General features: G+C 35.9%; 1 protein-coding gene across 1 annotated transcript; it reads left to right on the top strand.

The window, feature by feature from the left end:
* Positions 1-15,102: 15,102 nt before the first annotated feature.
* Positions 15,103-20,787, top strand: LOC114299559 (glutathione S-transferase 2-like). Its single transcript, XM_082916621.1, has 10 exons — positions 15,103-15,443; positions 15,518-15,623; positions 16,058-16,114; positions 16,314-16,399; positions 16,507-16,578; positions 17,488-17,541; positions 17,637-17,712; positions 18,742-18,803; positions 19,282-19,341; positions 20,408-20,787. Exons 1-10 carry the CDS (start codon positions 15,429-15,431, stop codon positions 20,501-20,503), a joined length of 684 nt encoding a protein of 227 aa, XP_082772747.1. The 5' UTR covers positions 15,103-15,428; the 3' UTR covers positions 20,504-20,787.
* The last annotated feature ends 3,631 nt before the right edge of the window (positions 20,788-24,418 follow it).

Below are 24,418 nucleotides of genomic sequence, written 5' to 3'. Positions count from 1 at the left end.
TCGAGTATTCAGCTTTCTGTGATTGTTGAATGCTTTCCATGCAATGGTTTTCTTTTTTTTCATATTCAAGGTATAAGACGAGCTATACTACGAGGGACGAGTCGTTTTGCTACCCTAGTTTAGAGCGAACGACTCATATTACTTGAGATAGTTCGTGCCTATATATTGAATGTGATAACTCTCTTGATCAATGCTTCGAACTTATAGTTGCGAAGCATTATTTAGTTCGAATCGTAGCATAATTGATTTTCAAATTGAAACCTTATTTATGTAACTAGTGGTGAATTCATTACCATAGGTTTTTCTATAATCAGTAATTTCAATTTTAATTTTTTTAATCGCTAGTTTAATCGCTTTGTTTAAACAACCATCTTTTTCATCAAAATTAATTTAGGAATTTAAGAATTAAATTAGTTTAATTTCCTATTTGTCTCTGTGGATCAATACCTGGACTTACCATTACTCTAAGGAATTTGGTATAGTTAAGTTGTAACGACCCCAAAATCCGTATCTGAATTTACTTTTATGTCTTTGTGGGTTAATGCCTTTTAATTTAATGATATCTGTTTGAATTGAAGCATTATCTGTTGAGTTACGGCTTTAAAATCGAAATAACTGACTTTTATGGGTTCAGAAATCAAAATTAAGTACTTGAGTGTGTTAATGTGAATTTTTAGAACTATTTGGGAAAATTAATTGGAAATCTAATTTGTCTGATTCGTTAATGCACGTTTGAGTGGTTAACTTTGTACTGCAAATTAAAGGCCTTAGAGGCTTCAGAAACCAAAACAGAGGACACATTTATGATCAGCACAATTTTTAGAGTCATCTGGAAGGTTTAATTGAAATTTGATTTTGTGCGATTCGTAAGGCCGCGTTTGGCCCTCTTTATTGTGTTAAACTTATGTGGGCATATATTTATATAAGTAGATATGTTTTGGGTGGTGGAACTCATCTTTTAAAAAGCCAAAAATATCTAAGGGAGATGGGAAGACACGTGAAAGAGAGAGTTCTTGAGAGAACTCAAGGAAAAGAAGGGAGAAAGAGTTGGAGTGGAAGAGGAAATCAAGGATTTGGCTTGAATTCTTCATGGCTATGCAAGAATAAGTGATGATGAAAGCTTAAGGTAAGAGTTTCCCTCTCAATATTTAAAGATCATAAGCTAAAGAGTGAATTTCTTGGATTATTGATGATGATATGCATGGGTTTTGTTCCTTCAAGTAAAAAGGTGTTGAATCCTTGCATATAGCATGAATTTATGTCATAATTTAATTTCTTGTAGGAGTTTTATGGTTCTTAAGGAGGCTAAAAAGGGATTCCACCATGTAAGGGAGCTTGAACCCCAAACCATGGCTATTTTATGTTTTGTGTTCGAATTTGTAATCTTATTCTTGTGATAGAGAAATTGAATAGTAGTTTGGAGTTATGAATTGGAGTGGAAGCTAAGAATGTGAAATTTATCATGTATTAAAGAGTTTTGGGCTTTGAATTTCATGAAATTGAAGTTTGGTTTTGAAAATGAGAAGTTCCAAATCAAAAGCCATTTTTGGACTGTCTAATTTTGCCCAGACCGCACAAGCGGCCATGGGCACCGCACGAGCGACACATGAGAAAAATAGAGCATTGCATTCTGCTTAACCCACCGCTCGAGCGGCCCAGCCACCGCACGAGCGGCCAAGGTGGGCGCACGAGCGGCCACCCTTGTTTCAGCATTTACTAGGTAACTTTGAACTAGCATATCTTTTGCATCCGGACTCCGTTTTGAGTGATTCTTGAGCCTAAAATCAAGCCCCGGAAGTCTAGCTTCCATTGGTGGTAGTATCACTCCCAAATTATAAGTACAGAAATAGTTATGCCCAAATTAGTGAGAGTTGCTCACTTTCTGTCTACCGATTTTGTACTATTTCTTCACTTAAACTATTTTCCTATCGATTCCTCCTATCTTCTGAGGCATGGATTATAACCTATGGAGGACTAATGAGTTTAGAACCACCATGGTTATTCATTAAGGAATAAGAAAGAGACTGGTTTTATCCTCATAATCTGCTATGTGCATTGTGTTTGTAGGTCAAGACGAGGAAATCGTTCCACCGCTATCAGAGACCTACCACTGTGAGTACTAGTATGGTAAATGTACATTTACTTATCATTAATGACTATGGATACCAATGCTCTGTTCCTTGTAAGTGACTACCCCAACATTATGTCGATTGGGAAAGAGGGTGAACTTATGTAAATGTGGAAAGATTTGCATACATGGGTATGACTTTGGAACCATTTTGTTCTGTCAATAGTGAATATTAACTTTCTATTATCTATAAGCAAACTACGTCGTTTCTTAATAAATAAATGGAACTTATGTTCATCCGAAAATGATGGTATCTGTGTGAATCTAAGATTATTCGGTTGTGTTACACATGAACCTGAGATCGTTCAGAATCTATGATATGAACATAAAATTCTACCATCGTTATATGACCCACGTTATGATATGAACTATTCTGACTCTATTGATCCTATTGTCATGATACATGCGTCTCCCGTTAATAATTATTATTGATACTCTACATCGGCAGATTCATAACAAATAATGGAATGCGTGTACATTATGAAACTACGGTATCTATTTGTTAATGGTCATCATTAACACTCTGTTAAATGCAAACTAGCTATGTTAACTCAACTCATGTGAATGATTAAAGGAATCTGTATGCCTTCGTATCACTCTGAGGCTAATGATATATGTATTTTCCGTCAGTAAGTATTGTTAATGTTCTGATATATGTAAGCCAGTTAGATCAACCTGCAATAACCCATGGAGTTATTCTGTTCTGTTTAATCGTTCCATTTCTGTTATGACATGATATGCATTGTTCGGTCTTTAAGACTTATTGATTCCTGGTATGGAACAAAGTGCTGTACGGAACTAAGTGCTGCATTGCGAGCCACCTCTAGAATCCGTACGAGCCACCTCTTGAGTCCATACATATGTGAAAATTATGAGGCCTATGGCCGTTCTGTAATATCTGTGAGGCTTATAGCCGTTCTGTAATATCTGTGAGGCCCATGGCCAACTTGTGACATCTGGGCCTATGGCTATTCTGTATGATCTGTTAGTATAAAACAAAATGCTGTACGGAACTAAGTGCTGCAGTGCGAGTCACCTCTAGAATCCGTACGAGACACCTCTTGAGTTCATACATTCTGATAAGGGCTTAATGCCATTTTGATAAGGGCTGTATGCCGTTCTGATAAGGGCTTAATGCCATTCTGATAAGGGTTGAATGCCACTATGTCCAAGGGCTTGAAGCCATTCTGTTTAAAGTTTAGGCCTAAGGCCATTCTAGAAATAATTACAAGATAAAGTTAACTATATGTTCTCTGCACTTATATATGTACATTGTAATTCAAGTTAATCATTAAATTGTTTACGTACTACTATTCACTGAGCTTTGCTCATTCTGTTTTATGTATATTTCTGTAGGTGAGTCATCGAGGATTGACACTAGAGTTGTACCAAGGTTCGCCTGTCTGCCAAGTCACTTGGGGTATGTCTCCACGTGGAGGCCTTAATTTGTTGTTGGAAGTCTTATGAGTTAGTAAGTCTTATGTAAGTGTGTGTGAGATCTATATAAATTCGGTGATTGTACATGTATATTTGGAATGTATTTAAATGCTTAAATTCAATTAAACCATCATGTATGCACAAGCTCAATGGATGTTGTCTTTTATTGATAATGCTTCCGCTTAAAGCCCCGTATGTGATTAAATATGATTCTCAAATTCTGTTTTGAGGCCTATGTACAGGCCGGTCATGGACCAAACTTTTAGGGGCGTGTTTGGGTTGTGACATAAGTGTTTAATTTTGGTATGCGAAACAACCCATTAATAGCATTTTTTAACCATTGTTGTTTTTTAAACCATGTCATGAAAATTAATTTTTGGTGTGATCCACAAATCCAAAGTGGATGTTGGATCCCAAAACTCACATAATTGAATGTTATGAGAAATTTATAAATTTTGACACTTTGAACAATGCCAAAAAATTCACATTCAATAAATGTGTGTTCATAATTTTCAGCAAACTTTGGCTTAAAATCATGTCCCCCAAGTTCATAATTTTTAGCCTTCTTTGGCTTAAAATCATGCCTTCCAAGCAATGGCGAAGCCACATGGTGACCCGGGGGGTCACGTGTTGTGAGAACCCTAACATTTGTAAACCCTATTAAGTCCCTTACTTTTAAATTATTTCCTTGAAATCGCTCAATTTCTTAATTAATTACAATTTTAACCCTAGGATCAAAATACACGCACCAACTGAAAACTCGCAAACCCTAATCGATTTCGATAACTTAGAAATCATTTGTAATACCCTAATACTGATTAATTGACTCCATAAACGTAGAATTGCCACTTAAAAATCCTAGGTTTTTTCAATTTTTATCACGCTCGTCGGTTGATAGCCTTTTTATTCGAAACAAGAAATTCAAACCGAATTAGATTCTCTAACTCTAACTTAGTTAAATTCTACTCTAAAATAAATGCTTCAATTCATAAATTAAGGCCTTAGCCCTCATATTTTACTTAAATCAAAAATTGACCCCAAGTTAGTACCATTGTATAGATATATTTGTACCTCTTATTCATCAAATCTTTTGTACACAATATCTATGGAATTTGACACAAAATAAATAGGAAAATCCCCCAAACTTGAGCACATGGTCAGCCATCATACCTCCTAGGCTATAATCATTACACTTTAGAGACAAATCCCTTGAATCATTAAAATAATTATGACTTTGGGACCAATTCTATATATATTCATGTATATATCTAATGTACTTGTAACTAGAACGGATTAAATTAGACTTAAGCCTAACTAGATCATAATTAAATACATAATTAAGGTCCTAATTATCCACTATTCCATTTCATTTGAACTAAATGCAACTCAATTCCATCACATTTCAACCAAAGGACATTTTAGACAATTCACACCATTTTATCTATAAATACACCACCATCATCCATCTATATGAACATCAAACACCACACCCACACACCCACACGGCATAGAGAGAGGGAGAGGAGTGGAGAGTGAGCTTGTGGGAGGAAGAAGAAGAAGAGAACAAGTCTTGCAAAATTAGTTCCATAAGCATTTAAGTAAGCCACAACACAACTCTCTCTTTCATTTTTCTTTTTCAAATACATGTTATTAGAAGTTTTAAATGGTATTTTCAGATGTGTTTTGATGGTATTCTCATGTTAAAAATGAAAGAAGTTGAGCCTTGATTCTACCATTCTTGTATTTCTCTTAATCGGTATAAAACTGCATTTTTCCAATCAAACTCTCAAAATATCTAAAGGCATACCTTCACCTTAAATTTCTGAGTTTAATACATATTATTTATCAATTTTTCATCACAAGAGAAGTGGAAAATTTCCCCTAGTTGACCTCTTTTCTCACCAAATTTCTATTTTCAAGAACTATGCCAAAAAAAATCTGTTTTACATCCAACTTTTGAAAATTCTAGAAACATGTAGGAAAATATTCTAGACCTCCATTTTATGTCAAAATATTCCTTAAGGAGTTAGCTTTCAATAAAAATTTGTTTCATTGAAAAAGAGTGAGCGGTTTGAAAGAACATTCGATTTTCGTTATGGTCGACGAATCTGGACAGCGCTGAAGTGTTTCTTAAATAACTAAAAATCTAGAAATGCTATTCCATTTCCGAAACATGTTTTGAAAACTAGATTAAACTCTCTATGAACCATAGGAAGTTCGAGTTTAGGAAAAATCTGAAATAGCCCTTTTGATTTTAATCTTTAAATGGTTACTGAATCTGAAAATTTAGTTTTGCATGGGTGTTTTATGCTCTTGTGTTCATTGATATGCTTATTAGTTTATGATCATGTCTTGGTATGACATTGCATGTGCTATGGTTATGTTCCTTATCTTCTTCATTTTAACGATGCTCATGCTTATGTGGATATCACTATCTTGTTAAGTTTGTTCTAACTTGACTTAAAACATTAATCCAAACGGAAAACTTAATTGGGCGGCTAACAGGGTTTCCATCACTTAAATAATGAAGGATGATAATGTGTTAACTATGGATTGATAGGATGTGCTCCCTAATTGAAGGTTAAGTCTTGCGCAAGCAGTTGTCGCATAAACCCTATAATAGAATGGACATATTCAGACTCTTTGCGATGGTTTGATTGGTGAGATAAGGTTGAGTTCAGATGGGACATTCAGGAGGATAAAACTTTTTTGGAAGGATAAGGTTGGATTCTAGGTGATAAAACCTTTTTCTTTTCACTGTCCCTTTTAAGGCCTTGCTGTTGGCGCTATGCGGTATATAACCGTTGATAGGCATCCAAGATAAGTTTTGCAACAAAGCAGCAAAAATGGGAGTTTCGACTAGTCCGGTGTCCAATTTTTGTGGTTGAGAGGATGAAATCTCTTTGGGGGATTTCTAGAATACTAACATCTAACCTTGTAATCCTTGTTATTGACTTGAATATCATGCTTCATTACTTGCTTGTTATAAATGTGATGGTGTATTGGATTAGGAAAAAGGGACGGGGTGTGTGTGCGTTTACTAGGCATTCAAAGCTCACGGCATTTTATGCCAGGTATTGAAGACTATTAGATCGGTCGAAGGCAAAAATGAAGTATTTGAAGACGTATGGCTATCCTATGAGAGTTAGGAACTAGTTATGTTAAACGTGTTTTGAGATTGTAAGTGATAGATCCCATGTTGTATTTAAGATATGATTTTTGTAATTTGTATATATATAACATTTGTAACCTATCCTTACACTCCGTCAACTCATGTAGGCCTTGTGTTAATACCTTGTCAAGATTTGTCAAAAAGGTAGCTTTGCTATCTAAGGTGCTTGGACTTAGAAGGGAGACTATTTTGACTCCTCCTACCTTCTTGGGATCTTGCTTGGTTATTAGCCAAATGACTCGTTAGTGACGTTTCCTATTCTTGTAACCTTAGATAAACCCTATATTTAATGGTTAATATATTATCTGATGTTCCCAATTTTTGGAGCGTCACCCACTGAATTTATTTATTTAATTTTTTTTATACATATGTATATAAATAAAATTTTAAACAAAAATAATATTTAGAATAAAATGTCAAGAGCATTTTTAAATTTATAAAAACAACAGTGATTGTTTTATTGAAAATGAAGTGATTAAAACAAATTATATTTTTATGTATGAAAATTTTGTGAAAAATCTCAATATAAAGGTAATATCAATCATTATTGATATGTCAACATAATTAATCTCACTATATATAAGTAAAAATTACTAGAGTGTTAGTTATATTTGCATGTGGAGTTCACCCTTCATATGTTGCTTTACTATTGATTGGTGATATCATATGTTAATAATGACGTAATATTACTATTATATGAAATTTTTATTCAAATTTTGTAAAAATTTGATTTATTTTACCATTATATAATTTATTTTACGACTTAAATATATGACTTTTTTACATTATCCATGATACACTAGTTAGATGCAATACTTTCTTTTTGATTTTACTCGAAATTAATTATAAAATTTTATGTGAAATGGTTTTGTAATAATTTATTTAAGTTTTTGTACTTGATATTAATTCAAAAATTATTATTATCTTCTTATTGTTGGTTATGGAAATAAATAAATTTAAAGTTGTAATTAATTAGTGCCCCTTCTGATTTAGTTTTCTAACTCCACCACTACCTCAAAGTGAATTTTTACTATCATTTTCTGATAAATTTTTTTTATCATTTTTTGAGAGAAGCGGTTGTTCTTCTTTTTTAACCATTAATGGCTTGTCACTTTTTGCCACGTTTGGCAAAACATCATGCCTCCAAGTAAACTTTTATCATTAGAATTCTCAATATTTTTTAAGAGAAAGGGTTGTTTTTTAATTTTAGCCATTAATGGACTATGAAAATTCTCCAAAGTCATATTATCTTCATAAATTGGTGTGCTAACCCTTCGAGCCACATACCTTGGCTCTTCATGAATGATTGGCTCATCAAAAATATGTGTATTAACTGCATGAGCCACATTATTTTCATATCTTAATCTTTCATTAGCTTTATGCCTTCTAATTTTTGTTTCCAATATAGAATTTCTTCATCAATTAGAAAAATTTGGCCTTTAAATCGATGAATTTTTCCATCACAGTAATTTAAATCTCTTTACGTCAAATAATACAAAGATGATAAAATTATTTAAAATTTTTGCCTATAAAGAGAATTAATTTATTCTTTTAGGACTAAAATTTCACTCCTGCACCAATAAATTTCAACCTCACAATGCCAAATCATTTTTTTCACATCATTTGTCATGCTATTATATTGACAATAAGTGGTAGAACCACCACCATAACACTGACAATTTTCAGAATATGAGGCATTCCATGGATAATTTGTATCTATAGAAACACTGCCACTCCATTGGCGGTATGTATCCATGAATGCACAAGATGTAAGCATACCTATTGAAGGCATGATTCCATAAGGATAAATTAGCTTCATCATCATTGTACGGGGAGGAAATATTCGTCGCTCTTTGTACTCCTTGGGTTCAAGCTCTATGTAGCTCTAAACAAAGTCGTTCAACCTGAGAACAAAACAACGGTGAGTTACCCGGTGGATGTGTGGCCAGAAAACTCCTCCAACGATCAAGTTAGCACACTTTAGACAGAAAGGGAATGTAGAGAGAGAGAGAAAGAGAGAGAGAGAATTGATAGAATTCGCTTAGCTTTTCTAAGTGTAAGGTTGCGTGCCTTATCTAGGCTGTTGCCCTGTTTCCCAAGGTTGTGCGTGCATTACTTCTGTGGTCCTCTTCTGGACCAATGGTTGTACTGTCCTCTCTATTCCTTACATGTGTACGCATCAACACCACCAAACAACATTGGCTAAACCGCCAAACGGTATTGACGTGCACCTTTAGTAGATTCCTTTAATCACATTCCAATTGGGCCACATGGCTATTCCTACCGAGTTATATACAGCTCGGTCTTACTTAGCTCTCCAGCCCTAACCCTCAGGGCTGAACTGACTTTTACCGGTCTATGTCCGAAATACTCAACCAATTCGGCACACCATACTCGTTCTGTTGAGTTCTATCCCTTCGTCAAGGCAAATTTCGCCTGACCCCAGCGCACAACAGGTGCATTTAGCCCGGTCGAAAGCATTGTCACTTCGCCTAGCTTGGCTCATGATCCAAGCCTAACAACTAGCTCGGTCTAACTTTCAAATCTCAGACTAGTTTAACTTTGTGATCCAAAACCTCGGTCTAAACTGCCCTCAGTTATCCTAGCTCGGTCGTGAAACCCGATGACATGGCCTAAGCCCAAACTAGCTCGGCTTATTTACTCGATGTAAACCTCCCTCTCAATTGCCCTTTACGCTTTAGCGTGACTGGGATTGCTTTAACCTGCAGAGCTAATTCCCTAGTCTGGTTCATGTCTTCAAAGCGGTGCACTCACATACTATATAGCTCGGCCCTCCATCATTTTAACCAATCTCGGTACGTCGGTGAATCAGACTTAAGACGCATAAGTACTTGAAGATCATCATGTTTGGTAGGGCCCAACCAAGACCCTTGTTCGACCAATCAACTTCTTTTACATTGCCCTTCTGGTTCTTTGATCAGTCTATTACAGCTCGGTTTATCGCAGTGTAGTAGCTCAGTTTTGGCTTTTTCATGTGCTATCTTATACTAAACAAACATGTGGCCCCCTTGGACTAGACTTTGGAGTAGTTGTTTTTGCATTTTCTTTCTCCAAAAATTCAAATTTTGTGAACGCAATAGTTGTTGTTTTTTCGTTAGTAAAAACAAGCTTTCACTAATGCATCACTTTTTGGCCTGTTAAATCTGCTCAATAAGATGCCTTTTTTCTTGGAGAGCTAAATCCGCTCAACAGGGCATTCTTCTTTGGCGATCTAAATTCGCTCGATAAGAAGTCTTTCTTTTAGGCAAGCTAAATCTGCTCAGCAAGGCATCCTTTTATGGTGAGCAAAATCTACTTCGGCAAAGAATTCCAAAGTTGATAAAATCCATAAACTACCTTTTGTCGAGTAAAACCCTCATCGGCAAGGAATATCAAGTTATTAAGATCGACCCTACAACTTTCCCCATAGTCTGGGCTCTTGCCTTAAACTTACAATGGCAAAGCAGTGACCCAAACTAAATGGATTGCCCCTGGACCATGTCTAGTACTCAATTAGAATTCTTTTCGACTGAAGAAATCATCAGTTTTCCGTTGAAAAGTGGCGAGCAAAATCGGCTTGGCAATTTCTTGGCAAGCAAAATCAGCTTAGCTTGGCATGGAATTTCAATGTTAGCGAGCAAAGTCAGCTCGACAGCTTACTTCTTGGCAAGCAAATTCAGCTCGACAACTTGTTTTTTGATGAGCAAATTCAGCTCGACAAAATTTCAATGTTGACAAGCAAAGTTAGCTCGGCAACTTGCTTCTTGGCGAGCAAAATCAACTCGGCAAAGCTTCTTGTGAGCAAAATCAACTCAGCACGGAATTTTAACGTTGGCGAGCAAAGTCAGCTCAGCAACTTGCTTATTGGCGAGCAAAATTAGCTCGACAAGGAACTCCAAAGTTGGCGAACAAGATCAGCTCAGTAACTTGCTTCTTAGAGAGCAAAATCAGCTTGGCAAGAAACTTCAAAGTTGGCGAGCAAAGTCAGCTCAACAACTAGCTTCTTGGCTAGCAAAATCAACTCGACAAGGAACTCCAAAATTGGCGAGCAAGGTTAGCTCGACAACTTGTTTCTTGGCGATAAAACTCAACTCGACAAAGAACTCCAAAGTTGGCGAGCAACGTCAACTCGGCAACTTGCTTGTTAGCGAGCAAAATCAGCTCGGCAAGGAATTTCAATGTTGGCGAGCAAAGACGACTCGGCAACTTGCTTCTTGGAAAGCAAAATCAGCTAGGCAAGGAACTCCAAAGTTGGCGAGTAAGGTCAGCTCAACAACTTCCTTCTTGGCGAGCAAACTCAGCTCGGCAAGGAACTCCAAAGTTGGCGAGTAACGTTAGCTCGACAACTTTCTTCTTAGCGAACAAAATCAGCTTGACAAGGAACTCAAAAGTTGGTGAGCAAGGTCAGCTTGGTAAGAATTTCAACGTTGGTAAGCAAAGTCAGCTCGACAACTTGTTTCTTGGCGAGCAAAATCAGCTCAACAAGGAACTTCCAAATTGGTGAGTAAAGTCAACTCGACAACTTACTTCTTGGCGAGCAAAATCAGCTCGGTAAGGAACTCTAAAGCTGGAGAGCAAGGTCAGCTCGGCAACTTGCTTCTTGACGAGCAAAATTAGCTCAACAAGGAACTTCAAAGTTGGCAAGCAAAGTCAACTTGGCAACTTGCTTCTTGGCGAACAAAATCAACTCGGCAAGGAATTCTAAAGTTGATCAAAACTATCAACAAATCTTTGGCCGAGCAAAATCCGCCCGGCAAGAAATTCTAAAGTTGATCAAAACCATCAAAAACTCTCTTACCGAGCAAAATCCGCCCGGTAAGGAATTTCAAAGTTGAATAAAACACCAACTTTCATCTTGCCGAGCAAAATCAGCCCCGACAAGGAATTCTGATCTTTTGGTCAAAATGATTGTCAGTTGTCCCCTGGACCGCGCTAAATCTACTTGGCGAGGCAAAAATACAACAATTTTCAAGAAAACAGTTTACTTGTTTCATTACATCAATAGCAAAAAGGGTTATAAGAATAAAACTAAGAACAAAATTTTAGATTGGGAAAGTTCGACATTCTGGAAATAGATCAGCCATTTATATTTTGCGAGTTTTATGCCCATTTTCCTCGGTCTTCTTACTAACATCTTCCAAAACCGAACTCCACAGATCTCTTCTATGGTTATTTGCACGGCCATCCTCTTGTCCGACTGCTTGAATCTTTCCCGCTGCTCTCCTGTCCTCTACTACCGGACTTGCCTTCGACTGCATCGTCTTCAACTCAAATATGCTCATTAATGTGTTACATGAGTAGTTCCATGGCTAATGGTTGATTCATTGTGAGTGAGTCTCTCAGTCTATGTCTGACTAGAAGACCCCGCTTATACTGGGTGATTGCTAGGTTTGTCGGGCAATCAAGAATCTCATTAAATGTCTCTCAATACTTGGCATTGTACGCCTTTAGTGAGTCGCTCGGTTCCATCTTGATTCCCGGAAGGTGGTCGACTTCCTTGGGGGTTTTAGTGTTGGTTTGAATCAGGTCACAAATATTTTCTGCCAGCTACTGCCACCCCTCAATACTTTCATTTGCCAGCCTTTCGAACCATTTCAGGCCTAATTCACCCAAACTCAATGGGAAAATAAGGCACATCAATGCATCGTTGCGCCGGTGCCCTACCATAACTTGTCGAAAAATGGCTTATGTACATATACAGATCAGTTTTTCCATCATAGAGCGTGAAATTTGGCGGATGGAAACCAGCAGGAAGCGGTGTGTTCTCAATCTCTATGGAAAAACACAGCCTTGCCAACTCCCTGTCTGGTGGTGCGTGTGCTACCAGGCGAGGTGGAGGCATTACAACCTCTTCACTAATATGCTCTCTAGGGGCCAACCGTTGTAGCGCTGGCACCCTCTGCGCCTCTTACTGGCACGCTCACTCCTCTAGTATGTCCCTCAAATCTCCCAATTGATTGGAGTAAAAGTACCTCGATGTCATCGACGGACGCGAGGGTTTGTAGCTACCATCTGGGGTGAAGACATCTCCGCCGGCATGATAGAGTCGTTGGGTCTGAAACTTCTGGTGATCGAAAGTGAATGAGTCGACCGCCTGTTACGGCTGCTTGAATGATGGGATTGGGCGCCCTTACTATGGTTTCTCACTCTAGCAATGCGCTTTCCCTTCAACTGGCGCTTCATGGCCTCCATCTCTATCGCCATTCTCTTGATGATGGCGTCTTGGTCTCTCAACTTGCTTTCCAGATACTGAGTGTGTGACTCTCACCGTCTGCAGTGTCCTTCTGGGCTTAGAGAGCACCTAGAACTCCTTGCGTGTTTGTCACGCGCGTCTCTGGAGGGTCCTCGCATGAAGGTCTCTAAGCTAATCATAATTGGAACGGCGAGTAGGTCGTCTCGCTGCCGAATAGAATTTGGAGTGATGTCGTCAACGGCGGACAGCAAGGTTTATCGTTGTTCGCCATTAAAGTTGAACAAAAAAGCTTAGAGCACAAGGTTTTGTTTGTCAAATTTCCACAGATGGCCCCAATTATACGGGGAGGAAATATTCGTCACTCTCCACACTCCTTGGGTCCAAGCTCTATGTAGCTCTGAATAGAGTTGTTCAACCTAAGAACAAAACGACGATGAGCTACCCAGCGGCTGTGCGGCCGGAAAACCCCTCCGACGATCAAGTTAGCACACTTTAGAGAGAAAAAAAATGTAGAGAAAGAGAGAGTTGATATAATTCGCTTAGCTTTTCTGAGTGTAAGGTCACGTGCCTTATCTAGACTGCTACCCTGCCTCCCAAGGTTGTGTGCGTACTACTTCTGTCGTCCTCTTCTGGATGAGCGGCTGTACTGTTTTCTTTATTCCTTACACGTATACGCGTCAATACCGCCAAACAGTATTAATGCGCACCTTTAGTGGATTCCTCTTATCACATTCCGATTGGGCCACGTAGCTATTCCTGTCGAGTTATATACAGCCCGATCTTACTTAGCTCTCCAGCCTTAACCCTTAGGGCCGAGCTGACTCTTAACGGTCTATGTCTAAAACGCTCAACCAATTCAGCACTCCACACTCGCTCTGTTAAGTTCTATCCCTTTGTCAAGGCAAATCCCGCCTGACCCCGGCGCACAACAGGTGCATCTAGCCTGGTCGAAATCATTGTCACTTCACCTAGCTTGGCTTATGATCCAAGCCTAACAACTAGCTCGGTCTAACTTTCGGATCTCAGACTAGCTTAATTGCTTGATCCAAAACCTCGGTCCAAACTGCCTTCAGTTATGCTAGCTCGGTCGTGTAACTCGATGACATGGCCCAAGCCCAAACTAGCTTGGTCTATTTACTCGATGTAAACCTCCCTCTCAATCATCATCACTCCAAGTTAGAATGGTCCCACCAGGCGTGCCAATTTATGTTAGCAAAAATTCAGTTTAAGCCCAATCAACAATGATTGATCGACAGGCTTAAATAGATTTTGATAAACATAAGAAGATCAGGTTTTGTGGTCGAGTTCTATGCCTTAAACTGATTAAGGACTTCCTTGGAGGTAATTAAGTAAAGAATGATTTGAATAGAAAAGAATATGTATTTATTCAATTAAATTGTCACTTGCTATTAGTTACAAGAATTCAAATAAGAACAAAAAAATGAAAAATACAATAATCGACAGAAAGAAGAGAAGTGGGGATTAAAAAAAGCTATTACTACTCTACTCCTAATAAATGCTAAGTTAAACTACTCTTAGATTAATATCACGTTTTGTGAATGGTAGTTAGGATTATTGATTGATTCATCTTTTTATCTCTCTTGGTCTATTTATAGGCTCAACCACATGAGAGAAAGAGATAACTTAAGTCTACAATTTCCTTAACAAGCCCATGATTTCCTTAACATGATACATATCACATCTTTGATAGGAACTATTTTATTTGGTGCTTAATTTGATCTTGGCTCCTTAATCTCAGGAACTAACTTTCAAATAGCTCAATTGTTAACTTTTCGGCCCTTCATTTAACATGTCATTAAGTCACGTCTTTAACACATTTATCATATCACGTTAGCAGGCCTATCGATAGAAATAATAATAGTAAAAACAAATGTGGTCAAGGTTATTTTTTGAAAATAGTTTTTGATTTTAATCGACAGATCGTAATTGAACTTGATTATAATTAATAAGTCACAATTAACAGAAAAATAAAATGTGGTGCAAATAGTAGCAACATGGATATCAAATATATGATAAACAGATAATTATTTTGGACTTTATTAATTTAAAATTATTTTACAACATTTCTCATTTTACGAATTTGCATTTGAATGGTGTGAACGTACTTTCATCTAATTTTAAATGGATATTCGCTGTTGGAACAAATTGAATAATTCAAAATGTTAGATATCAGGGTGATATAAATCAAAAAAAAAAAAAAATTAAGATTTGAAGTGAAAAAATAAAAATTTAAGGACAAGGTGTAATTTATTCAAATTTATTGTTAAATTAGAAGTCATAGCGGAAAGTCAGGGTTAGTTGTTAAATTGTTGAACCAAGACTCTTGGTGGCCAAACTCCTTAGCTATCACTCATCACTACCAGTCATGGCCTGCACCCTGGTACTCTCTCTCTCTCTCTCTCTTTCTCTCTTGTTAAATTGTTGAACCAAGACTCTTGGTGGCCAAAGTCCTTAGCGATCACTCATCACTACCAGTCATGGCCTCCACCCTGGTACTCTCTCTCTCTCTCTCTCTCTCTCTAGAATTTCAGATTCAGGTAATTCATCATCTGATTCTATTTTCCAGGAAAATCCTCAGGATTCCTCAACTTCTACACCTTCGAAGCTCGTGCTGTACTCTTACTGGCAGAGCTCGTGTTCATGGCGTGTTCTTTTTGCTCTTAACCTCAAAGGTTCATCATCATCATTATCATCATCATCATCATATTCAAATTATTTGCAGCATTACTTTTTTTATTTATTCTATATACCATGTCATTTTTTTTTAAAATTTTAAAATTTTAAAATTCATCATTTTAGTAGAGTCTCTATCCAATCAGCAATTTTCAAAATTTGATTAAAACTGTCCACATTGTAAAATTATCTTTTTACCAATCAGGTTAGGTTTTCCCCCATTAGGCTATGTTTGGTTTATGAATTTGGGTAGAGATTTAGAGAAGGTGCATGAAATGTTACACTATATGAACTGAAATCAGAAACTATGAAATTTGGTAAAAAAAATAATGACAATAGTTTAGGGATAATAGTGAAATTAATCCTTTTTCTTCTATCTGAATTTGATCGGTACTTGTTTTGTTCTGAATTTCTTGAAATTGGATTGTTATAGGGCTTCCTTATGAGTACAGAGCAGTTGATCTTGTTAAAGGAGAGCAATTCACTCCAGGTGATTACGTTAACTCGGTTGAAACCCTGTACCAAATGGTTGCTTCTGTAATTAACTTGATGATGTTGGTTGAGAGATTTCAAAATTCAAGTTGTTGGGTTTTGCATTTATGGATTTTCAAAATTTTGAATCATATAATACTAGTCTGGAATCTGATGGTGCAATTATGTAACCAATGCTGTGTGCATATGACTTGCAGAATTTGAGAAATTAAATCCTCTTCATTTCGTTCCGGTACTAGTTGATGGTGATTTGGTTGTTTCGGATTCATTTGCAATATTGCTGGTTGGTGGTATTTGAAGTATTGATTTTATGATTTTGTTCTGCTTGGTTTTTGCTTTGATACTGAATTGATTTGGGTATTTGGGCACGAATTGTTGTTGTTTGGTCAGTATTTAGAAGAGAAGTATCCTCAAAATGCACTATTACCAGTTGATCCACGGCTAAAAGCTCTCAATCTTCAGGTTAGATTTAAAGTCATCATGTATTCTTTGTAGGGAAAGTCTGCATAGTGATATCTTACAAAGACAAATTGGTTGCTTGAAACTTAGCTGATGTGAATTTGAATTTGTTATTGAATTTGATGTGAAGGTTATGAATTCATTTTCTGACCATGGGTGTGCACGTTAATGAGCTCCTTTGCACTAAAGTAGTCAATAAGAAATTTATACCATAGCTAATTATAGCTGCTTGGGTTTGGAAGTCACTGAATTCAATGGCCTCATGGCTCTTGACAACATGGATTGCTGGACCCATGGAGATGATACCAATGAAACCATTAATATGGAAGCTTGAAAGTTATGAGATGGTTCCTGTATATTATGGATCAACCTTGAAGCATTAAGTTGATAGATTAAATCACATACACATACATTATTTTCTGGTGTAGGATGAGTTTTATGGCCCCTGACATTATGAATTGTGGGGTCCCAGTACTTGGAACTAATGAAATCATTAACACACAAGTTTCAGATTAGGAGATAGTTCCCATCCATAACTGATCAAGCTTAAAGGACTAAGTTAATAGATCGAATCACATAAAGGGGGTGTTTGGGAACTGAGTTTTTGGGTTTTTTTTCACTACAAGACAATTGTTTTACAAAACCAAAAAAAACAAATCCAAACAAAATATCACATCAAACCCCATAATCATTTCACTTTTTCTCTTACAAACATCACATCTAACCAACCACAAAAAAACCCAACCATCTTCCCAAACACAAAAAAAAATTTCTCCAATAATATCCTATAACTAAAAAGACCTACAAAAAAACCACTTCCCAAACACCCACAAAGATACACGCATGGATGTTTTTTCATGGTGTAGGATGAGATATTTTCATGACTATCCTTAAAATTTTGTTGTCTCACAGGCTGCAAGTATTGTCAGTTCTAGCATACAGCCCCTTATTATGATGTCAATGCAGGTATGTATGAATTGCATATGACTAGTGTTGGTCATGTATTGAATAAAGAGTAGTCACTTGTGGTCTAAATTCTCTTATGAATTCCTATCCTGCAGAAGCTTATTGAGGAAAAAGTTGGTCCGGAAGAGCGATTATCATGGGCTCAAAATAATATAGAGAAAGGTTTCATTGGTAATGAATATCTGTACATCCATGACCTTATTTCTTTGTATTTTTTACTTTTTTTTTTTTTAAACCTTTGTACCCGCTTCTCCCTGACAACAAAAATCCTATAGCTTTATGTCAGTTATAAAGATTTGTTCTTAAATATTTTTTTCCCCTTAAGGGCTTTTGGCATATTAGAAGTTATATATGGTACTTTGATATTATCACAATAATGCAAGGTCTTGAATTGCTATGGCATTTTTTTTTTTTGTCCCTTTATGTTGTTTGACACTAAACCACACTTGTTAGGTATTTTTCACATTTTCTTTACAATTGGCAGGTCATATAGATTGAATTCTGATCTTATTTATAGATGCAACTCATACATGGAAATTGAAATCTTAATCTAATAATATTTTCTTTTGTCATGAATAAATTTGAATAACCTTGTCCTTTAAGACATTATAAATCAAGATGATAACAAGGAACTAAGTATGTTCACAATACTGGGTATTGGAATATTGTGCAGGGTAGAGGTTGAAGTTAGAACTAGAATTTTTACCAATAGTACACTGAGTTTATTGGTTTGAAGCCTCTGGTATCACATGTACAATATTTTCCATGGCAATGACTTTTTCAGTTCTACCATTCCATTGAAGTGAATGCCATATTCTTATGTACTTGCCTCTACTGGGCTGCTAGCTGTTCTGTTACTGGCAGTGGCAAAAACTCATGCATACAAAATTTACCATATCTTGTTTTTTTATATGCTACCAATACCAAACTATATTTTGTTGATTAAAGAGAGATTAAGGCAACTAAAACTTAATGCATGGATTTTTATACAATCATTACCAAGTGCTCGTGAGGGTTGAGTTCTCAAAGAAAGTATTTTGATTTAATGCATGGCTTTTTATACAATAATAACTTAATGCATGGCTTTTTGTCCTCTTCTTGCTGCGAAAGTATTTTGTTTGACTTTGAAGTCTTACGATTTTAAGCTGTTAAAGACTTCTGTTATTGGTTTCAGTATAACGGGTTTCATCTTTTGTACAGCTCTTGAGAAGTTGCTGAAAGATTCTTCTGGAAAATATGCTACAGGAGACAAAGTCTACATGGTATCTTTCTGCTTGCTGATACTAACACTCTAATTTTTATCCTTTTTCAATGTTTTATTTTATTCTTTTCTAAACTGATGTTATGGTAAACAATCCACCAAGAATCTGATACATTAGGCGTTATAATGTTATATACCGAGGATCATGTGAAAATACAGTAGCAAAATTCTTGTCTCGGCGATTTTTTTTTTAATATATATTTTTTATGGATGGTGCAGTGATAAAAACTATGTTGTCTGAGTAATTTTCCTAGTGATATAAGGCCAAGCATTTGCTAAAGACCTTGAAATGCTTAATATGATAAACTTTCCATCATGGCAATTGTATGTTTTCTTGTGATGCTTTAATGGTAAGGAGAAATACGATTTACCCTGATGTAAAGAGAGAGAGAGAGAGGGAGGGAGTACAGGAGAAAAAAATTATCGTATTTTAACTACTGAGGATCTAACCCAAACTAACTGGAGGTTGTCATTTGCAGGCTGATGTGTTTTTGGCCCCACAAATTGCTATTGCTGCTAAGAGGTTCAACATTGACATGGTATGCCCAAACTCCCCTCTACTCAGACACACTTCTATATTAGACTTGTGCTACTACCAAACAATTTATACTGTTTAAGAGCTTTGCTCTCCCGTTAACTGTTTGTTCCTTACTTTTTGCTTCATACAATGAAAGAACTTTCATGTTTGCCTGACCATACTATTATATACTGTCAACTTTTCCCTTTTGGTGTTGTTTCACACATGTTGCTCCAAAAATGATTATAAATATTACAACTGGTATCAAAAAGAAAAAGAAAAATTGAGATTATCGACTAGGATCACCACTGCTTAATAATATGTTACAAGTAGGAAATTTCAAATATCAACCATCATGTCCCACAATTAGAACCATGGAAAAGGAAAAGAAATACCTTTGTCTGAGTGAGTTTGGTTTTGCAATGCATTTAGTAACATCAAACATTCTGCGTTGATGAGTTGGGAATCCTTTTTTTTTTTTTTTTCTTTTTTTTTTCGGGTACTCATCATAAGAAGAACTTGCTACTTTCAGAGTTTCTGTAAGGAGAGGGAACAGTCTGTTGCTTAAACTGTGTATTAGTTTATAGGATAGCCCATAGACTGCCCCAACCCCTAATGTCCTCACAGGGTATGTTATTTTGAAGATCATGTGCTGTCATCTATAGTTCCTCATCCCACCCAAATAATCAATAATTAAATAAGGAGGAGAAAAGTAAGAAAAATATGTATTTCCTCTTATATGTGGCAAGTGTACCTAATTCAGTTGATAATTGTTGGAACAAGATTTTCGTTCAGTATTTTATAATGATTGACAAACTTTTAAAAACTGCCCAGTCCTAGCTTAATATTGTCGACAAATCTCTTGTTGGTCAATACAGTTTAAACTATCATGCCTTGCCATGATTTCCACTGGCTAATGTTGTCATCACTGTCAAGTGCCAATAGAATACTTCTATATTTTACTCACCAGCTTCTGTTTTTAGATCTTGCTTACTACTGATTTCATTCCTTGGCTTCTAGGATTTTTCTCTATTTTATCATGTGTGCTTTTCTGGAATCATTTTATTAATTGTTTATTGTTTGTGCAGTCCAAGTTCCCTACTTTAAGCATGATATTTGAATCATGCAAGGCTTTACCAGAATTCCAAGCTTCTTTGCCAGACGGACAACCTGATGCCATGTAGTAAGTCTGCTTTATTGTTTTGTAACATTTGTGTTTGTGATTTATAAGTAAAATAAAATCTGTTATTTCAATTGCCAATTTATTACTGTCAAGATTTCTAGATTTTATATATGTATTTTATGGGGGACACCTTTTTCAAAGGTAGTTGTATCTTAGAGGTTGCTGTTTTAAATGTGATAAAAATAGTCAATTTGTACCTCCTATATTTTGATGAAGTGATGGAGTTCAATAATGGCGTATGTAACTTTTTATCATAATGACATTCTACCAATTTGAAAAAGTAAATTACTATTCCATGTTACAGTTACTAAACTATTGAGGGATTTATGCACAAATTATATCCTGGTATCATATTGAGTTGTACCCATTACAAAGAGCAATATTAGTAGGAAGATATGCGATGACAAACTTCCTAAAAACATATTGAAATTCTATATTTTGGCTATTTTTATTTTGAGCTTTTGTGTGAGACCATTTGTTGTAGTTTCAGCTTGCAACTTACGCAATAAAAATAGTTTAAATAAGTTGAAAAAATGTTGAATTTGGTGTAGGGGTTATTTTAGATTTTGCTTATGAACTTGCAGCTTTGAATAAGTTGCAAGGAACAAACATCCTCTTGAAGCTTTTTGGCTAATTTTGATGTCAATGACATCAGATTTCCTTTGAAAAAAGTATGGACTTGCCAATGGCTAAAGTATTCTAGACCAAACCAACAGAGGATTGTAGTCAGGAGTGTTGCATTGTTCCATTGATGACATGTTATATGTTCTTTTCACTGTGATCATCAATCGGGGGAGCAAAAGGTCTCTCTGAATAGTTAAGTTGATACCATGAAATGAGATCATTGATTGAGGAGGTAAGTGTTCATACACTATGCTATACAAGTGTTGGACCTTGATGAGCAAACAACTAATTGCAGAAGTTCTCTATTGTTTGAATTTTATTATTTAGCTATAATGTCATATATTAGATGGACTACCATAATTATTTTACCCCTTGTTAGAGGGAGTCAAGTGCACTGGGTACAACTAGCCACAGTTATTACCAAAAAAACCTTGGCTAGCATAGTCGAATCTTGACTTTTGATCCAAAATTTACCCAAAAATGAAATGGAGGATCGATTGTGTAACTTCATGTTTGGATCTTGAATCTGAATTTGAGGGAATTTGTGGATGAAATAGAAATGAGAAGGAAAAAAGGAATAAAATAGAGAGTTAATTTGTCTTTCTTTTTTTTCACCAATATTTTCCCTTCTCATATCCCTCCACAAATTCGAGATTAAAACATGGCGATCATTAGAATGCCATTGAAAGGGCACCGTAATCATAAAATGGCATATATCATGACAATTGCTATTCATTGCAGGCCAAGAAAACAGATGAGCTTTCAATCTCAATGGTTCTATTAAAGGGTCTACCTACTGTTATCTTAGCCTTCTGAGTTACTTGCCCTCGCTATCATTGTTGTATGCACACAAAATGTCACCCCTTGTCTAATTATTTTACTTTTTGTACCTTCGGGAAACAATTATTAAGAAGCATGCTGACCACCAACTAATGCTGTGTTTGGTTGGAGTTTTTGAGGTGGGATTTGGAAAAGGAATGAGAAATGTAATCCTATTTATGTTTGGTTATAATAAAAAATATATGGGAAAAGAAAGGGGGTGAGAAATAAATAAAGAAATAGGATACCTTTTAGGACATCAATTCTATTTTATAACCAACACAACCAAACATAGTTGGGATTTGGAATTCTATTAATTCTTTCTCCTTTTCCTTTCATTTCCATTTCCCTTTCCATTTCCCTTCCCAAATCCCCCAACCAAACACAGCGTAAGAGTATTACTCGGAAAATTATTCAGTTGTCGGGAATCACAACATCAATTTTGATTCTGGCTATTTATGGTCGATTACATAAAAAAAATTGTGACCCTAGGTCTTACTTTGTTGAACTTATCTCTTCGGTGAAAAGAGTGTAATGTAATGGTACACATCTCTCAAAAGGCTTGTACCATATGTACCTTTCTTATGTAATTTTGTGATAAATGTTACGTATTTTTGTGATAGAGTTACGACATTTTGTAATTTAAAAATGAAGTTACTTGTTTTGTAGTAATATTACATATTTTTATGATAATGTTACACATTTTTTGGTTAGAAAATGTTTGAATAAAAAAAATGTGTAACATTACCAAAAAAATGCATAATATTACAACAAAATGTGCAACTTCATTTATGAATCACAAATTATTGTAATTCTAACAAAAAAAATTACATAATATTTTCACAAAAATACATAATATATACCTTTTAGTGGTGTAACAACACGAATGGAGTGAGTCTATCAACATGATTTAAAAGTTTAAGCCCATATTAATGGAGTGGGTCTACAAATATGATTCAAAAACTTGAAGGGTCTATCTAGATAATCCAAAAACTTAAACCCATATTAGATGGATGTCGGATATCACAAGAAATAGAGGTAGCTTCATTTCGCCCGAATGACAATCAGTTGGACAGCCGTCTGGACGATTACTGTCACTCTTATTAATCATGATTGTTATCTTTATTATTCGATGTGTTAATCGATATCCGCCCGACTGATCAGCCAGACAATAGGTATGCACGAATTTAGGTGAGCTAAAATTCGGTAGATGTAGTATTGTTAAATTTTAAAATGTATTGGTCCTCGCAAATTAATTTACGGTAAAATTTTGCTTAAAATACGGATTGTCTTTTGTGGTTTAGAAAATTACAAATAGCCCCCACTGTTAGAATTTTTTATTTAATATAATTAAACGAAAAAATGAAATTCTTAACTATTTTCTTATACAATAATAGAATTGCCTAAATTATTAATTAAAACAAAATTTTGACATCATTAAAATATGTTCATTGATTTGATGATGTATTAATAAAATGGACCATTTGTTCTGAAATTAAAAACTTCAAATGCTGGATGTAATTTTCAGAATCATATAAAATAATTCGTATTTTAAGCAAACCTTAAGAAACGTAGTTGTAATTTACCCAAAAAAAATAATAATAAAATCCAAATATCCAACAACACATTAAATAAGTTGTCCTACTTTCTCTCATTAGATATGATGTGTCAAGTCTATATGTTATCCGTAAAAAACTTAGGAAATTTTTTTAGAAAATATTTAAAAATTTGTGAAAAAAATTTATAACTTTTAATTATTAAAATTGATAAAATTCTCCATCTATTTTTAATATATATATATATATATATATTTTTTTTTTTCTGAAACTTATACTGCAGTATAATTTTTTCAAAATTTCAAACCTCCATTTTTGTACAATTAAATGATGTTACAAACATAATTCGAATGATCAAGTGAACTTTCCTATTCACCTGTACTTTTTTTTTTAGATTCATCTATTCACCTGTACTTGTATGGTGAAGGAAAATCACAAGTACACGAATTTTGGATAATTAATTGTACTGGCAATGGCATTAGGGTTGGATGAATAAGAGGAGGCCGATTATGAGGTTAGGTGGAGGAGTGGCAGTGGTGATAATCGCGGGTGCTTGCAGAGCAAGAGAAGAGAGAAAGTAAGGGCAAAAATATAAAAAAGGCCATAAGTTTGAAGTTGATAAATAACTTTTAAGCTGCGCTTAAGACCCCAATCTTCAGGCATTCCCACCACCCCACACACCTGTAGGGTTAGTCATTGGTAGGAATGGCAACGGGGCGGGGCGGGGCGGGGCGGGGCCGGGGATCGCACTCCCCGTCCCCGATCCCCGATGGTAGAATTTCCCCTCGGCCCCGGCCCCGATCCCCGACGGGAAACCTATCACTGCCCCCACCCCCGTCCCCAATAGGGATCGGGTTTCCCCGACCCCGAGCATTCCCCGGCTAAAAAAAAAAAAAAAAAAAAAAAAATCAGAAAAT

Source organism: Camellia sinensis, chromosome 2 (assembly GCF_055761805.1).
Source record: "Camellia sinensis isolate YWXY chromosome 2, ASM5576180v1, whole genome shotgun sequence".
NCBI classification, from domain to species: Eukaryota; Viridiplantae; Streptophyta; class Magnoliopsida; order Ericales; family Theaceae; genus Camellia; species Camellia sinensis.
Note: the sequence above shows the minus strand (reverse complement) of the source record. Positions and strands in the feature narration are given on the sequence as shown.